The sequence below is a fragment of the Talpa occidentalis genome, unplaced genomic scaffold (assembly GCF_014898055.3).
Source record: "Talpa occidentalis isolate TD23 unplaced genomic scaffold, MPIMG_talOcc4v2.1 talOcc4.17, whole genome shotgun sequence".
Classification (NCBI taxonomy): Eukaryota; Metazoa; Chordata; class Mammalia; order Eulipotyphla; family Talpidae; genus Talpa; species Talpa occidentalis.
The window spans coordinates 20817298-20833111 of record NW_023601754.1 but is presented as its reverse complement, the minus strand read 5'-3'; the positions used below and the strand labels follow the sequence as shown (position 1 = coordinate 20833111).

At 46.2% G+C, this 15814-nt stretch overlaps 1 protein-coding gene across 1 annotated transcript in view; it reads left to right on the top strand.

The window, feature by feature from the left end:
* Positions 1 to 6470: 6470 nt before the first annotated feature.
* The window catches only part of TENT4B (terminal nucleotidyltransferase 4B), a 77949-nt gene continuing 68605 nt past the window's right edge, over positions 6471 to 15814 (top strand). Inside the window, 2 exon segments of the mRNA XM_037516289.2 lie at positions 6471 to 6868; positions 6871 to 7130. Of these exon segments, the coding sequence (XP_037372186.1) occupies positions 6500 to 6868; positions 6871 to 7130 (629 nt within the window). The 5' untranslated portion in view covers positions 6471 to 6499.

Below are 15814 nucleotides of genomic sequence, written 5' to 3'. Positions count from 1 at the left end.
CAATTTCAATGCTAGTCTCATCCCCAGACACACCCAGAGATAATGCTTAATCTGGGAACCCCATGACCAGTTAAGTTGCTCCATAAAATTAATCATCACATCAAGTAGCTGTCTTGAGGGGATCTAGACTACATTTCAAGTTAATGCAGATTTTAACAAGAGAATATTTTGGGTGAGACTGATGTTTACCAAGATCCTTTGTCTTTAGAAATGAAATTTCTATGGGTCTCCCCGGTGGCACAGTGGTTGAGCGCTGGGTTGCGAAGCTGCCCGCAGCCTCTGCAGTGCCGGTTCGATCCCCGGCTGCTCCCCGGCCACCGGAGGAGGGTCCCACATGGCACGCAGACCTCTCCTGCCACACTCTGCTCCCCTCAGCAGTGTACTTCGGTCCTTCTGCCTGTTCTGCTCCCTGCTTTGGCTCCGGTGAATTCTCTCACCCTCCCGCGGTTCTGACTGTACCCAGTGCTTGTATAAATAAATAAATAAATCTTAAAAAAAAAAAACAACAAAACTCTGCCTATGCTTAAAAAAAAAAAAAAGAAATGGAATTTCTCTGCTTTGGCTCTTCAATGACAATTGACAAAAGTAAGTATGAGTGATCACCTTCTTCAATAAGACAATTTTATGAATCAGAAAGAAGTACTAAATGCACAGCATTATTTTGGTGTGGATCTTGGCTAGGTTTTCTCAGCGTTTGCTCCAGAGTGGCTGCCCAGGGACCACAACTTGCTGCTTTGTGTGCTCCCTGCCAAGGATGCTCCTTCTCTTACAAACAGGAGAAAAGGTAAAAGGAGCTGCCATAATAGCTTTATGGAAACTTAAATCTGAAAAATATCTGGACTCATTAGATATTGGCCCAAAATTATGAGAAAATGCTTTCACTTGGCAGTATTATTTTTTTCATTATCATTAGGCTATACAAGCAATTTTCTGCCACCATGGTCAAATTCTATAGAAACATCTGTATAAAAACAGTTTATCCAGAAAAGGCAAATCAACAGGCATAAAAAGTAGATTAGTAGTTACCTGAGACCCCAGAGATCTTTTTGGGAATGAAAATATTCCAAAATTATACTGTGGTGATGGTTATACAAGTCTGTAAATCTACAAAAAAAATCATGCAACAGTACACAAGTTGGGTGAATTTTACAGTATATAGTTTATACCTCAATAAAGCTTTTTTTTTAGATTTATTTATTTATTTATACAAAGAACTGGGTACAGTCAGAAGCGCGGGAGGGTGAGAGAATTCACTAGAGCCAGAGCGGAGAGCAGAACAGGCAGACGAAATACACTGCCGAGGAGAGCAGCAGGCAGCAGGAGAGGTCTGCGCGCCATGTGGGACCCTCCTCTGGTGGCCGGCGAGTAGCCGGGAGGCTGCGCCACCGGGAGGCCAACAAAGCTTTTATAGATGCACACAGGCACATACCCACTCACTCCAAAGATCCCAGAATGGCAAACAATTTAAGCAATTTGTTTCTTAAACAGTAGGATGGAAGAAGACTGTCCAAACAAGAGTCAGACTTCTACATTGCCTTTATTTTGAAATCTCATTAAAAAACATTTCCCTACAACCAGGAAAAAGAATAACTATAATAAAGAAAAAATTAAAATCAACAAGCAACTATAAATCAGAGACACACTATGGGGGGCGGGGAGCGAAGAGGAGGGATTGGGGTCAAAATAAGGGGGGTGCAATTGTATGGGGAACATAACCAAGATGAAAATGCATACATTGTGCAAAAATGAAAAATGATATAAGAAATATATCACAAAAATTTAAAAAAATTTTCCCTACTTGTAATCCTCTTTGTACTTATGAAGGAGGGGGAAAATAGGGGAGATAAATTTTGTACAAAAAGGGAAAGTTTGCACATGAGGCTTATCACAGGATTATTAATAAATGGAGCAAGTGTGTCAAAATCCAAACACTGAAAATATTGATAGTATATGACTATTCATTTTCTATTAACTCAAGTTAATTACAGCAATTATTAATTTCATGTAGTAGGATACATATGTAATTCCTCTTCTGTTTTATTTGTTAATGTATCAATGAAATCATTTAAGTTTGTCTAATCCTTTGGTAACTTTCTTATTCTCTACCCAGTTTTCACTCTGCAGAATTTTGGTATCTCAATAAAACTTGCCAATTGAGACCATCAACTCCACATCCCTCCACATCCCAAAAAGAATACTGAGAATGAATCAGACATTAGATTATTGAGGAAAACATCTGGGTTTTGATAGCTGTGTCATTTTTGGCTCATCAATTTCATGCAGTTTTTTTTTTTGAAGATTTATTTATACATACAGGAGCTGGGGTACAGGCCAGAGATGCAGCAGGGTGGGGGTGAGAGGATTCACCAGAGACAGAGTGTGGAACAGAACAGGCAGACTGACTGAAATACACTGCTGTGAGGGGAGCAGCGGGCGAGTCAGGAGAGGCCTGTTGCTCCATATGGGTTGCTCCCTGGCCTACTGGGGATGGAACTCATGCTGCAGAGGCTGCTGATTGCTTCACAACGTGGTGCTTAACCCCTTATGCCACCAGGGAGGCCCACATGCAGATGGTTTTGAAGAAGGTAATAAATGTCAGTTATTTTGTTCTGAAAAGCTAAATGAAAAAGGTGAATAATCAAAATTGATGACTGAAATGACTAATCTTTTTGGATACAGTACTAGCTTATTTTGAGACAAAACACTGTAGCTTTGTTAGAAAAAGAAAATACATTTCTATGTATATAAAATTCCCTACTGTTTTCCTGTAGATCAGATGATTTTTGAGATACTACACCAGGGCACACATTCAACATTTCAGTTGCAGGTCTGTAGGTACCCCGATATACATTTAACATTCACATTGGCTTGTCATCTTACATACAAATAATGTAAATAAAGGCCTTTAACTATGCAATCCCTGCTGGTCAGGAGATAACTTCTTATTGAAGTTCCTCCTCAGAGCAGCCCTCCCTGATTATTCTATCCAAAAATAGCACCCTGTCACTATCCCTTTAGTCTTTTTCTCTGTAGCACTTACTATAGTCCGACCTTACATGCTTGCTTTACTCACTAGATTGTAAGGTCCATGAAGGCAGGGACCTCAATCATTATTACTCATTGCTATATCCCTAGATCTGGCATATAATAATTGCTTAAGACATGTTTGCTGAATTAATTGAATGAATTGCAATCTGACTTTAAATATTTACCTCTTTTTTGCCTCCCTAACCAGACAGCAAATTCATGGAAGGCAGCCAAAGGCCCTGGTTGCTTATTTATCTTCTCTAAAGCAATTAATTAGGTTCTGCATGGATGATAGACATTGAACCAGGATTTACTGAATGAGTGCCTTGAAACATGGATGCATTATTACAGGACTAACTGTTATAGAGCAACCCCGATATTAAACGGGTTCCTGGCTGTGGGTCCTCACCCGCGCGCTTTAAAGGGACTTATGAATACTCTACTACAGACACACACAAAAGGTTAATAAAAGGTTTATTTACAAGAGAAAAGGAAATAAGGAAAATGTACAACTCAGGGAGAAAATAGGGAAATAAAGTCTTTAATGCGTCCTACCCTATCCGACGACCTGGAAACCCAAAGTCACTCTCAGAGCTGGCCGGACGCTGCGAGCTGGTGGAGAGCCCAAGATGGGGTCCCCCAAAGCCCAAGTGTCTGCCTTTTCTATCCACCTGGCTGCTTAACCCCACCCTCAGGTCCCAGCCACCTTCCCTTTGGTGGTGATGGGATTTGGAGTTCCCAGTGTCTTTGGCTTTGACCTGGGGTGGGGGTGGAGTCCACAAAGCCTATATGGAAATAGCTTTGGGACATCCTTTTCCCCCTAACATAACCAATCAGCATTCCCTACAGGTAAACAAGAACAGTAATATGTTTCTGTTCTGCTCATACTTTACAAAGCACTTTTATGCACATTAACTCATTTGATCATTTTGCCAATACTTTACTTTTTTTTTTTTTTTTTTTTATAGAGGCATGTTTTATTTATTTATTTATTTGTTTGTTTGTTTTGTTTATACATGCACTGGGTACAGTCAGAAGCACGGGAGGGTGAGAGAATTCACCAGAGCCAGAGCGGGGAGCAGAGCAGGCAGAAGGACCAAAGTATACTGCTGAGGGGAGCAGCGGGCGGCAGGAGAGGTCTGCGCGCCATGTGGGACCCTCCTCCGGTGGCCGGGGAGCAGCCGGGGATCGAACCGGCGCCGCAGAGGCCGCGGGCAGCTTCGCAACCCAGCGCTCAACCGCTGCGCCACCGGGGAGGCCCTTGCCAATACTTTAGTAGTCCATAAAGTTTGCCAGAAAAATTGAACACTCAAATCTAACAAATGTAAATTTGTCATGTACTAATTTTGAATAATATTTTTGGTCTCAGGTATCAGTGGTATTTAATGGTTTTGAACATCTGAGAAAACATTTTAAAAGACTGAAAAAATTAAAAAATAATCTAACAAGTAAAACTACAGTGTGACATGTACAGAGAGAAATTTTTGGAAGATTATTTAGCAAAGTCTTTATAGTGGTGATCTCTAGATGGTAGAAATTTGATATTTACTTTTTTTTTTTGACTGTCCACTTTTCTTGGTTCAACTTTTAAAACAAACTTGAAGTAGTCAAAAGAAACCTCTTTCTTAGATGGATAATGGTGACAGTGTACTTAATGACACTGAACTGTACACTTTGAAATGATAATGAATGTCATGTTATGCATTTTTCCATAATAAAAAAAGCCAGAATTAAAAAAAAAAAACTTTCTTTACATTTATTTTTTGTCAGCATGAGTGGTATAAAAAATACTACTGTTCATTTTTCCCTGCTATGTATTTCTCAGTAGGTAGCCAATTTCAACGAGGAATGTTTTAAATAACACTGGTTTGTAGTAAAGCAATAACAAACTGAACCAAAATTCTTTAATTTGTATGTTACCCATATTTATGGCTATGTTATTCCCTCCACATGAAAAAAGGTAAAGCAATTCTTCATTATTAGATAAGTAACATGTCCTCGTTTGCCAAAACAATTTTCAGGATATTGAGCTCCCAAAACAGGCCAAAATCGGGAGTGAGGGAATCACTCTGGACTTCTGACCAATTTTACAAGTCGGCACACAAGAAATGTGCTCTATTTTTCTTTTGATAATTTAAAGCGCTTAAAATTTCCTTTTTTTGCCAAAGGGATTGGAAAGATATGCAAACCACCACCTTGTGTTAAATCTCTACTGACGCCAAATAATAGGGTCCTTGTTTTAGGACTAAAAGCTTTTGGGTTTTCCCAGTAACTTTCCGAACTAAGGAGGGCTTTCCATGGCCGCTGGTGTACCTGAGGGCCAACGTGGTCTCCTTACACGCCGAGCAGCATGTGCGCCTGTCTGGGTCTGCGCGCGCGCGCGTGTGTGTCTGTGTGTGTTTGTGTGTGTGGGGGCGGCCTTGTAAAGCGGGTTGTGAGTGTGTGAAGGTGGTTTTGAGCTCAAGGCTTGCTTACACCCTCAACAGGGACACGCGTCCAGCAGGTTTCGGGGGCCTCAGGGTGGGACAAGACTCGCCAAGGCCTGCGGGTCCCCAAGCAGACCAGGGCGCAGCAGCAGGACATGTGGCGCAGCGGGTAGCGGAGCCGGAGAAGCAGCGCAGCCGGCGCGCAGACAGAGTCCAGGCAGCAGCTCGGGAGGCGAGGTGAGCCCCGAGCGCAGGTCTCGGGAGGGGGCCCCAGAGCGCAGAGGGTCCCGGAGCAGCCCCGGCGGGGAGCGGGGGCGCCATGGGAGGGGCGGCACCCGCACCACCTCCGCCCCGCGGAGCAGGCGGCACCCCGCGTCCGGCCTCCCCAGGTCTCCGCGACCAGAAAACCGAGGGGCGGGGCAGCGCGCGCGTCACGGGCGCCGCGACGCCCCCTCCCCAGCGACGCGGGAACGGTTACGCGGGGCAGTTGCGGCCCCCGGCGCGCCGCGCCCGGCTCTCTGTGACGCACCACGCGGCCCCGCGGCGGGCGGCGCGGCGCGAGGCGGCGCGGCGCGGCGCGGCGGGGGCGGGGCGAACGCGGGCGGGCGGGCGGGGCGGGGCGGGGGCGGAGCGAGCGGGGCGGAGCCGGCGGAGGCCCCGCCCGGCCGAGGAGCGAGGACGCTACGGAGCAGGCGCGTCCCGCCGCCGCCGCTGCCGCTCGCCCCGCCGCTCGCCCTTCTCCACAGCCGCGGCCGCCGCCGCCATTTGCACGGGAACCCTGGTGACAGGGGCTCGGCGGAGGGGCGGAGGGAGGGGGGGAGGGCCCGCGGAGCCCCCGAGGGCGGGAGCGACGCCGCCGGCGCCGGCCGGGCTCCCCGTGCGACCGCGCCGCCCGCGGCGGGCCCGAGCAGCGGCGGCGGCGGCCCCGGCGGCAGGAGCAGCAGCAGCCGCCGCAGCCGCCGAGGCCGGGCGTGCGCCTGAGGCGCGGCGCGGCGCCGGCCCTGCGGGCGGCCGGGAGGGGCGGGGGCAGCGGCCGCCGCCGTTTGATGGATCCGAGGATCGCCTGGTTCCAGCCAGAGCAGCTCGGACCGTCCAACAGTCTGTGGATGCAGATCTGGGAGACGACGCAGGGGCTGAGGAACCTCTACTTCAACCACCACTGTCACAGCAGCGGCGGCGCGAGCGGCGGCGGCAGCACCTCGGCCCCCGGCGGCAGCGCCAGCAGCCCCGGCAGCCCCGGCCCCGCCGCCCCGGCCCCCGCCCCGGCCCCGGCCGGCATGTACCGCGCCGGGGAGCGCCTGCTGGGCGGCCACGCGCAGCCCGCGGAGCAGCGGGACTTCCTGCCCCTGGAGACGACCAACAACAACAACAACCACCACCAGCCCGCGGCCTGGGCCCGCCGCGCCGCCGCCGGCCCTCCTCGGCCGCCCCGGCGCCCCCGGCGCCCGCCGCCCCGCACGCCCCGGCCGCCGGCCCCGCCGCCGAGCCCGCCGACCCGGCCGCGGGCAGCAGCAACAAGAGGAAGCGCGACAACAAGGCTAGCACGTACGGACTCAACTACAGCCTGCTGCAGCCCGGCGGGGGGCGCGCCCCGGGGGGCGGCCGCGCCGACGGCGGCGGGGGCCTGTACAGCGGGACCCCCTGGAAGCGGAGGAACTACAACCAGGGAGTCGTGGGGTGAGTGGGGCCTGCGGCCTGGCGGCCCGGCCCGTGCACACGCGCAGCCCGGCACACGCCCACAGGAGGGGGGTGTGGGGGAGCCGAGGCCGGGCCACCCCCACCCCACCCCCACTTCACGCCTCACGCACCCCCCCCCCAAACACACACACACACACTCTCCCCGCCGCGGGTCCGGCGCTCCTCTGGGGGCTCGTGGTCTTCCTGCCATCCCGCGGCCGTGCACACCGCCCCTGAGCTCCTGGCCCGCTGCACCTTCTTCGCCCGCAGCCGTCCACACCTCCGGACACCCCTCCGCCGTCTCCACCCCCCCGTCACCTTCGTTAGGCATCCCCACCCACCCGCTAACCGTCCACACCGCGCCCGGACCCCCTGGGCCGTGCGCTCTTGCCTCGCACCCCCCCCCCTTAGTCAAACACACCCTCTCCTGACTACCCCCCCCAGCCCCCCTCCCCCCGTGCTCTCCAGATCTCCTTCCCTTTCTCCCGGACATCGCACTCCACTCCCGACGAGGTCGCTTAGCTCGGGCACATCATTCATTCGCTGAGAACATTCCTGTGTTTGTGCCTTTTGATGGTACAGGACTTAGAGGTTCTTTCCTTGCCAAGAATAGAAACATCCAGAAAGCTCCTCCCCTCCCCCAGTCTCCAGCAGGAATCATGTCAGCCCTGTACGGCTTTGCCTGCTCTTGACCCTTTGGCTCATCGTTTTATTGAAAAAAAAAAAAAATTTTTTTTTTTTTCTGTGTTCGGGCCACCTTGCACTTTGGGGAGGCAGGAATGGGGTGACAGCTAAGCTTAGGCTGAGACAGATGGAGAGCGTCCCTGAGACCTGATAGAACTTTCTAGGAGTTCACTGTCCTTGGGTCCAGCTTCTCACCTAAAGTTGTCATCTTGGCAGAGACAGCCAAAGCTTTCCATTCTAGGGGGTAACTTTATGCTAATGAGTGAATGTTGCACCACTGGTGACTTTCTGTTTAAAGTTCAGCTGTTACAAAATGGAATCTTACCTGACCCCTAGTGAATTATGTACATACTCTGGGAATGTTACCAGCTAGATTTCCCTTCTGGAAGAACCCCTGTGCTGGAATAGGTTTCAGAATCTTTTATTTTGTAAAATAAAGCTTTTGGACGGTGTGCATGGGGTTGTGGGGAGGGGGAGGTGCGTGTGGGGTGTGTGTGTATATGTTAGTTTGAGTATGGAGCTTTCAAAATGCTTTTCATTTTAAAGAGCCTGATTTACTGGGGTTGGTGGGGGGGGGCTGTCGTAAGCAAATGAAACCACCGTTAGTAATCCCTTGTGAAACCTTTTCTTAGATTCCCCCATTCAGATCTGCCCTGCTTGGGCTGGGTAAAATGAGTTGGTGGGCTCCATCTGCTTCTAGTAGATTCGTGTCTGCTATAAGCTACTATTACAACTCTCACCATTTATGGCAAGTGCAGTCATGCTTTTAGGGCTCCCTCTGGGGTACATGTCAAACCTGTTTTCACTTACCCCAGGGGAACCTTTTAGGGTTGAATCTCTGCTTCAAGGGCGCTCTCCATGGTCATCTCGTTTTAATAACTTTGGTGGTTTCATCCTGTTAGCATTTCCAAGATGAAGCATTAACCTGTTGTTTGGTGATAAGCAAATTGAAAATGAAGGGTTTTGGTAGTTTCGGTTTCCCAGGAATAAGCTCCTGTTATCACTGTCAACTAAAACCTTGAAGTTCCTTGATTTCCTTTATTGATACCTCTTTGCTTATGTGTCTAGCAAAGATACTTTAGATATTCAACTGCTGACTACCCCTACTTTTGAGAGATAAGAAATCTACCTGTATTTAATGTTGACGATACTGTAAAAGGTTACTATTTGAATTTATTTAAAAGCCAGATGTACTTGCTCCAGATTCAAATATTATATTGCCCTCAGAGGGATTAAAGAGAGGAATTTCCATTTCCCAGAGGGATTACTGTTTAAAATCTGATTGTAAACCTGTTTTAAAAGTGCTTATCACTTCATCAGACTTTCCATTCTTTTGCCTCCTCATTCTTTAGAGAATGTAAGCAATTTAAAATTTTATTTCATTTAGCAGTTCCTAAGAACTGATTTTTTAAGAGTGTCTGGACGCTTACAAATTCTTGTTTTCTTTATGGATCCTTATTTCTTGACTTTTATGGAAGTTTTTCTATTTTTAATATAGGTATTTTAAAAATCTGAACTCAGAGCACACTTCCATGCTATGCTCGTCTGAAATTAAATATAGTAAAACTCTTACTAATGTTTTCTAAGTTCTGAGGATGTGACTGACATTTAGCTAATAGGTTAATAAATCGTGATGGTCTTTGGCCTGCCAGTCCACATAAGGAGGAGAGGGATGGGAACACATAAACAGTGGACTTGAGGTGTGGGACAGCTGCATACATACCCTCTCTCACAGCTTTTATCTTTTCATGTTCTCTACTTCAGAGACACTAGTTGTCTTGCTCCCTGAAAACCCTAAGATGCAGTTAAAAACTGATTTCTCCTGGTGCCTGAATTTTTTTTATTTTTGGTTACTCCTTTGAATTCTTGATGTATGTTTGTTTCATGCTGTTGGTATAGCTAGCTTGCTAATGTTTTATTTTCTTTCTATGTATGTTTCCTCTTACATAAGTTAAGATGGAAATTTTTTTATTTTTAATTTTATATATTTTTTACATCATTTTTTATTTTTGTACAATGTATGCATTTTCATTTTGGTATAGTCCCCATGCAATTCCCACCACCCTTGGTTTGATCCTGCTCCCTCCTTCCCCCCCCCTTAGTGTGTCTCTGGTTTATAGTTACTTGTTGTGTTTTTTAAATGTAGAGAGCATATTTAGATTTCATTCTGAAGTCTTCATAGTCCTGTTTCAAAATTAAACTCACATGGGCTTACCATCTCAGCTCCTTGGACCTGTAGGCTCAGGGAGTGTGTTTGCTTTCCTTTTTTTTTTTTTTTAAATGCATCCACTTATTCTATTTCTTGGGATTCGTTCCCCTCCAAGGCTGGCTATGGTGTGGGATGCAATCCACCTGCTCCTTCTGTGGTTGTCCATGAAAATGAGCCATATGCCTTTTTTTCCCCCCTCCAAATATTTAATTGATCACCATAGAGAAAAAAGAGTAACAAAAAGTTGCATGTGCAGGATACTTGGAGAGATTCACAACCCTTGGCCCTGAACCCTCATATTTAGAAACTTATTATGGAAGGTGTTTGCTGCTTGTCCAAGCTCATGAAAATAGTTTTATGAGGGTTGCACTACCGGCTGTGTAGATATTTTTTCAAGACTTGGTTGACTTACTCAAAATAACATTTTGAAGTACACATTGGGCTGTAGGACATCAAGAAGATTCTGTTGGGAAGCTTGAGTTTAAGAAATAAAATTTCTTGAACTAGGGCGATGGAGATGGGAATGAGAATGGCAAAGAAGAATGAATGTGAGAGATACGACAAGGTGAGGATGGAGAGGATCCTAACTCCCTTGTGGATTTAGTAATCTCACAGCTTTCCACTGAAGCGAATGGGATATGTTGTTATTGAAAAGAAGAGCTAGGGCTGTTAGTTTGGAGCAGCAGAAAACAGTGGTGTTTAGGTGAGCTGTCTAGCGGGGAGTTGAAGCTTGGAAACTGAGACGTAGCTGTCTTTACTGCCATAGGACTGTGTCCTTCCTTAGGCATATTGTGTGCTGTGTCACAGGAAGGCCAGGGTGGTGATGCGAGCTTCAGCACTGCCATTCTGGCTCCCTTCCGGCTCTTTCTACACAATATCATCAATGGGATTGGTGTCACTGCTGGGCTCCAAAGCCGTCAGGCAGAAGAACGTGGGTTGAGTATGAAGGAATTCAGAGGCCAGTACAAAGTGCTTGCTCTGAGTTTAATATCTTGCATTTACAAATGTAGCCCACATGCACTGTGAAACCTGGTGAACCGGGACCTGCAGCTTATTGGATTTTCCTGCATTTGTGTGCTGAAGTGTGCTTTCAAGGAGACATTAGGTTTTCTGCAATATGGATCCTGCACTAAGGGTTTGCAAATTTCCCAAAATCTAGTATACTGTGTTCAGCTGAGTTGCTTTCATGCCGTAGACTATATTCTCTCCATAATCTGACCACTCAACATTCACTGTCTGAATCACTGGCATTTCAGAGTGTGGAATTTTTTCAACCCCTATTAACTTTTTAGCTGTTGAAAGGCAAAGGGAACCAATGAGTAAATAGAGCTTTTTTGGAGTCTGCCTGTGTTCACACAGATGGTTTAGTATTTTGAAAGAAAGGAAGGGTGGGGAGGGGCTACTAGAAAAGTTTAAGGCAAGGAGTAGGGGGGTAGTGTGTGTTAGAACAGTTCTGGTCCCTCAGTGCTAGGTGACCTTATATCACAACTTCTTGCACATAAAGAATAAATCCTAGTATTAGGTATCCAGAAGGATACATAGGAAGAAAATTTAAGGGCTTCCTTGATGATGATACTGGCCTGAAGATAGTTGTAGTTAGGTATTCTTTACCTGCTGAAGCTGAGAAAAATGTGTTCCTTTTTCTATGGAGACTAGACCAAGTTATTGCATGATTTTGCTGAGCTTTCTATTGTTCCTTCTGTTGAATCCTTTAGAGTAACATTTAGTAGAAGAAATTATCTCAGGATCATACCCACTTTACTGGAGACTGTTTTTTTTTTTTTTTTTTTTTTAAGATTTATTTATTTATTTATGCATACAAGAGCTGGGGTATAGGCCAGAGATGCAGGGAGGTGGGGGAAGGTGAGAGGACTCACCAGAGACAGAGTGGGGAGCAGAACAGGCAGACAGACTGAAATACACTGCTGAGGGGAGCAGTGGCCAAGACAGGAGAGCTCTGCCTTGCCGTGTGGGTTTCTCCCTGGCCGGCCGGGGATTGAACTTGTGCTGCAGAGGCTGTGGGATTGCTTCATAGTACGGTGCTTAACCCCTTGCGCCACCCTGGAGTCCCTGTTTTTTGTTTTTTGTTTCTCCAAAGATTTATTTATTTATACAAGAACTGGGGCACAGGTCAGAGGCGCGGGAGGGTAAGAGCATTCACCAGAGTGGGGAGCAGAACAGGCGGATTGACTGAAATACACTGGTGAGGGGAGCAGCAGGTGAGACACGAGAGGTCTGATGCACCATGTGGGTTTCTCCCCGGCCTGCCGGGAACCGGACCCGCACTGCAGAGGCTCGGGACAGCTTCACAGCGCGGCATTCAACCCACTGCGCCACCGGGGAGGACTGAGACTGTGTGTTTTAAACACTTACAAACATAGAGATATAGAGAATCTTGAAGGGGCAGCTGGCCTGAGATTCCTGTCTTTTCTCCCTGTAGAGCTGGCTGGACAACTCAGAGCCTGCTTGAAGGCTGCAGAGGACTGCCAGGAGAATATTCTTTCTACCTCACCAGAAAGTTAGAGATTAAGCAACTGCAAAACACTATATAAAGGCTTCAAATTCACCTTTACATTTTATTTTATTTTTAAGAAAGATTTATTTATTTATACAAGAGCTGGGGTACAGGCCAGAGACGTGGAAGTGTGAGAGGATTCACCAGAGACAGCGCAGGGAGCAGAACAGGTGGACAGACTGAAAGCACTGCTGAGGGGAGCAGCGGGCAAGACAGGAGAGGTCTGCTGTGCCATGTGGTTATCTCCCTGGCCAGCCGGGACTCGAACCCGCGCTGCAGAGGCTGTGGACAGCTTCACTGCACTGTGCTCAACCTGCTGCACCACCGGGGAGGCCCTCACTTGAGCAATTTAAAGTCTGAAAAAAATCTTGCCATGTGCATAAGCGATTTTATGTAGTACCTAGTAACTAAATGCAGGAATTTTAGCTCAGGTCTGTTTTCTGGTGAAAAATTTTGAGTGGTGTGCAGAAAGGTATTTTTTTCAAACTAGTTGATTTATTTAAAGTGCTCAATAGGGCCTCCCTGGGGGTGCAGCGGTTGAGCTGGGTTGAGAAGCTGCCGGCAGCCTCTGCAGCGCTGTTTTTGATCCCCGGCTGCTCCCCGGCCACCGGAGGAGGGTCCCACATGGCGCGCAGACCTCTCCTGCCGCCCGCTGCTCCCCTCAGCAGTGTACTTCGGTCCTTCTGCCTGCTCTGCTCCCCGCTCTAGCTCTGGTGAATTTTCTCGCCCTCCCGCGCTTCTGACTGTACCCAGTGCTTGTATAAATAAATAATAAATCTTTAAAATAAATAAATAAAATGTAAAAAAAAAAATAAAGTGCTCAATAAAAAGTGCTCATGAGCCTTTTCACCATGTTCCAAAGTCTATGTTAAACCTTTTTACTATTTGCTGTATTAACCTTCTCATACATAGGCCCTGTGTGATTTGTTTTATTTTTACTTTTTATTTTGAAATATAGATTCAAAGTTGCCAAAAAATTAAGCACAGAGAAATCCCATGCTCCCTTCACCTAGTTTGGAGCAGTGGTAACATCTTACATAACAATGGTTTAATGTGAAACCAGGAAATTGACATTGTTACAGTCCTTAGGTTTATTGAGGCTTCACCAGTCTTCAGGCACTCATTTGTATAGTGTGTGGGTTGTTCTGTGTAGTTTTTTTTTTTTTTTTTTTTTATAGAGGCATGTTTTTATTTTATTTATCTATTTATTTATTTATTTATTTATTTATTTTATTTGTTTGTTTTGTTTATACAAGCACTGGGTACAGTCAGAAGCGCGGGAGGGTGAGAGAATTCACCAGAGCCAGAGCGGGGAGCAGAGCAGGCAGAAGGACCGAAGTACACTGCTGAGGGGAGCAGCGGGCGGCAGGAGGGGTCTGCGCGCCATGTGGGACCCTCCTCTGGTGGCCGGGGAGCAGCCGGGGATCGAACCGGTGCTGCAGAGGCCGCAGGCAGCTTCGCAACCCAGCGCTCAACCGCTGCGCCACCGGGGAGGCCCTGTTCTGTGTAGTTTTATTATAAGTTGATTTGTATCCCCACCGTCACAATCAAGATGCCATCTCAGTGATCCCTCATTCCACCCCTTTATTTTTCATATATCCCTAATCCCGATCAACAACTAACCTCTCTTCCATCTTTATAATTTTGTCATTTTGAGACTGTTACATGAATGGCATCATACAGTATGTTGCTTTGTATTTGCTTTGGCTTTTTTTGGTCTGCCCATAATTCCTTTCTGAGCTGTTACGTGTATTAACAGTTCATTCCTTTTTAACGTCAGGTAGTATTCCGTAGTATGGCTGTACCATGGTGTGTTTAATGATTTACCCCTTGAAGGACGTTCCAGAAAAGTTGTTTCCAGTTTTTGGCGATTACAAATAAAGCTGCTGTCAGCATTTGTGTGCACATTTTTGTGTGAATGTAAGTTTTCCTTTTGGGGGATAAATGTCCAGAAGTGCTGGGTCACATAGTAAGTCCATACTTAGTTTTAAAAGAAACTGCTGAACGACTTCTAGTGTGGCTGTATCATATTACCTTCCTACAGCACTGTATTCCCTGCAGCCTCAGTAGCTTTCAGCTTTATCACTCTTTCCTTTAACCTTTCTAATACTGTTCATTTATCATATTAACCTCCTCAAATGTAACTCCACCTAACTTTGGTTTTTCTTTTAGAAACTTCTTGACAGGATTAAGAATTTCCTCACTTAAAAAATCTAAGGAAAACTGCGGCTTACCGGGACTTTAATTTTCATGTTTTACTTTAGCTTTAGTCTTAGCAGTGTCAGTTTAACTGTTTTATCTTTGAGGTACTTTGTACTGGGTTTATATGTTCTTTTTCCTTAAAAGCTCTTTTTCCTTAAAATTAAAGTAGAGCTTTAATTTTCTGAAAACTATGAAAGGAGAACTGAAGAGTTCATTTTACAATGGAGGGTCCTGTCTTTTCATATGAGTGAACTTTATTTTCTGTTGACTTGGCTGTATTTTGAGTGGTAAGCCCTGTGGTTAGTGGTGTTTTGTTGTTGGTAGTGAAGGGTTTGATTTTTTTTTTTTACAACAGTATTTTAAAAATACGAATATTGCCTTCACAATGTGTAGAATAAATACTTTACCTTCAAATCTTTCATAGAATAAACTGTTTCATTAGGACCATTTTCAGGAGAGAGGACCGGAGACCTGGGAGGATTTTTCCCTTATTGGCCCTTTGTACTCGCTGTTTTGATTCTGTCAAAATAATTAGCAACATCCAGTATTATAAATTTCTGCCAAAGTAAGAATAAGAATCCATTTGGATTGTGGTTTTGGAGATTTATTTATTTATTTATTTAAAAAGATTTATTTATGCACACAAATCTTAAAAAACGAATTTTTAAATTTTATTTTTTTTTTATTTTTTAAAAAGATTTATTTATTTATTTATATAAGCACTGGGAACAGTTAGAAGTGTGGGAGGGTGAGAGGATTCACCAGAGCCAGACAGGAGAACAAAACAGGCAGACTGACGAAATACACTGCTGAGGGGAGCAGCAGGTGCTGTAGGTGGGACCCTCGCCGGGGGCAGGGGATCTAACCTGTGCTGCAGAGGCCCGTGGGCAGCTTCGCAGCCCAGCACTCAACCGCTGTGCCACCAGGGGAGGCCCAAGAATTTTTCTTTAAATAACAAATTTATTCTCTTATAGTCTAGAGGCCAGAAGTTATAACCAGTTTTTATCCTAAGATTGTTTCCTTCTTTGGGAGAATGGCATACTATTTGACTTCACAAAAGTTATTATTATTTCA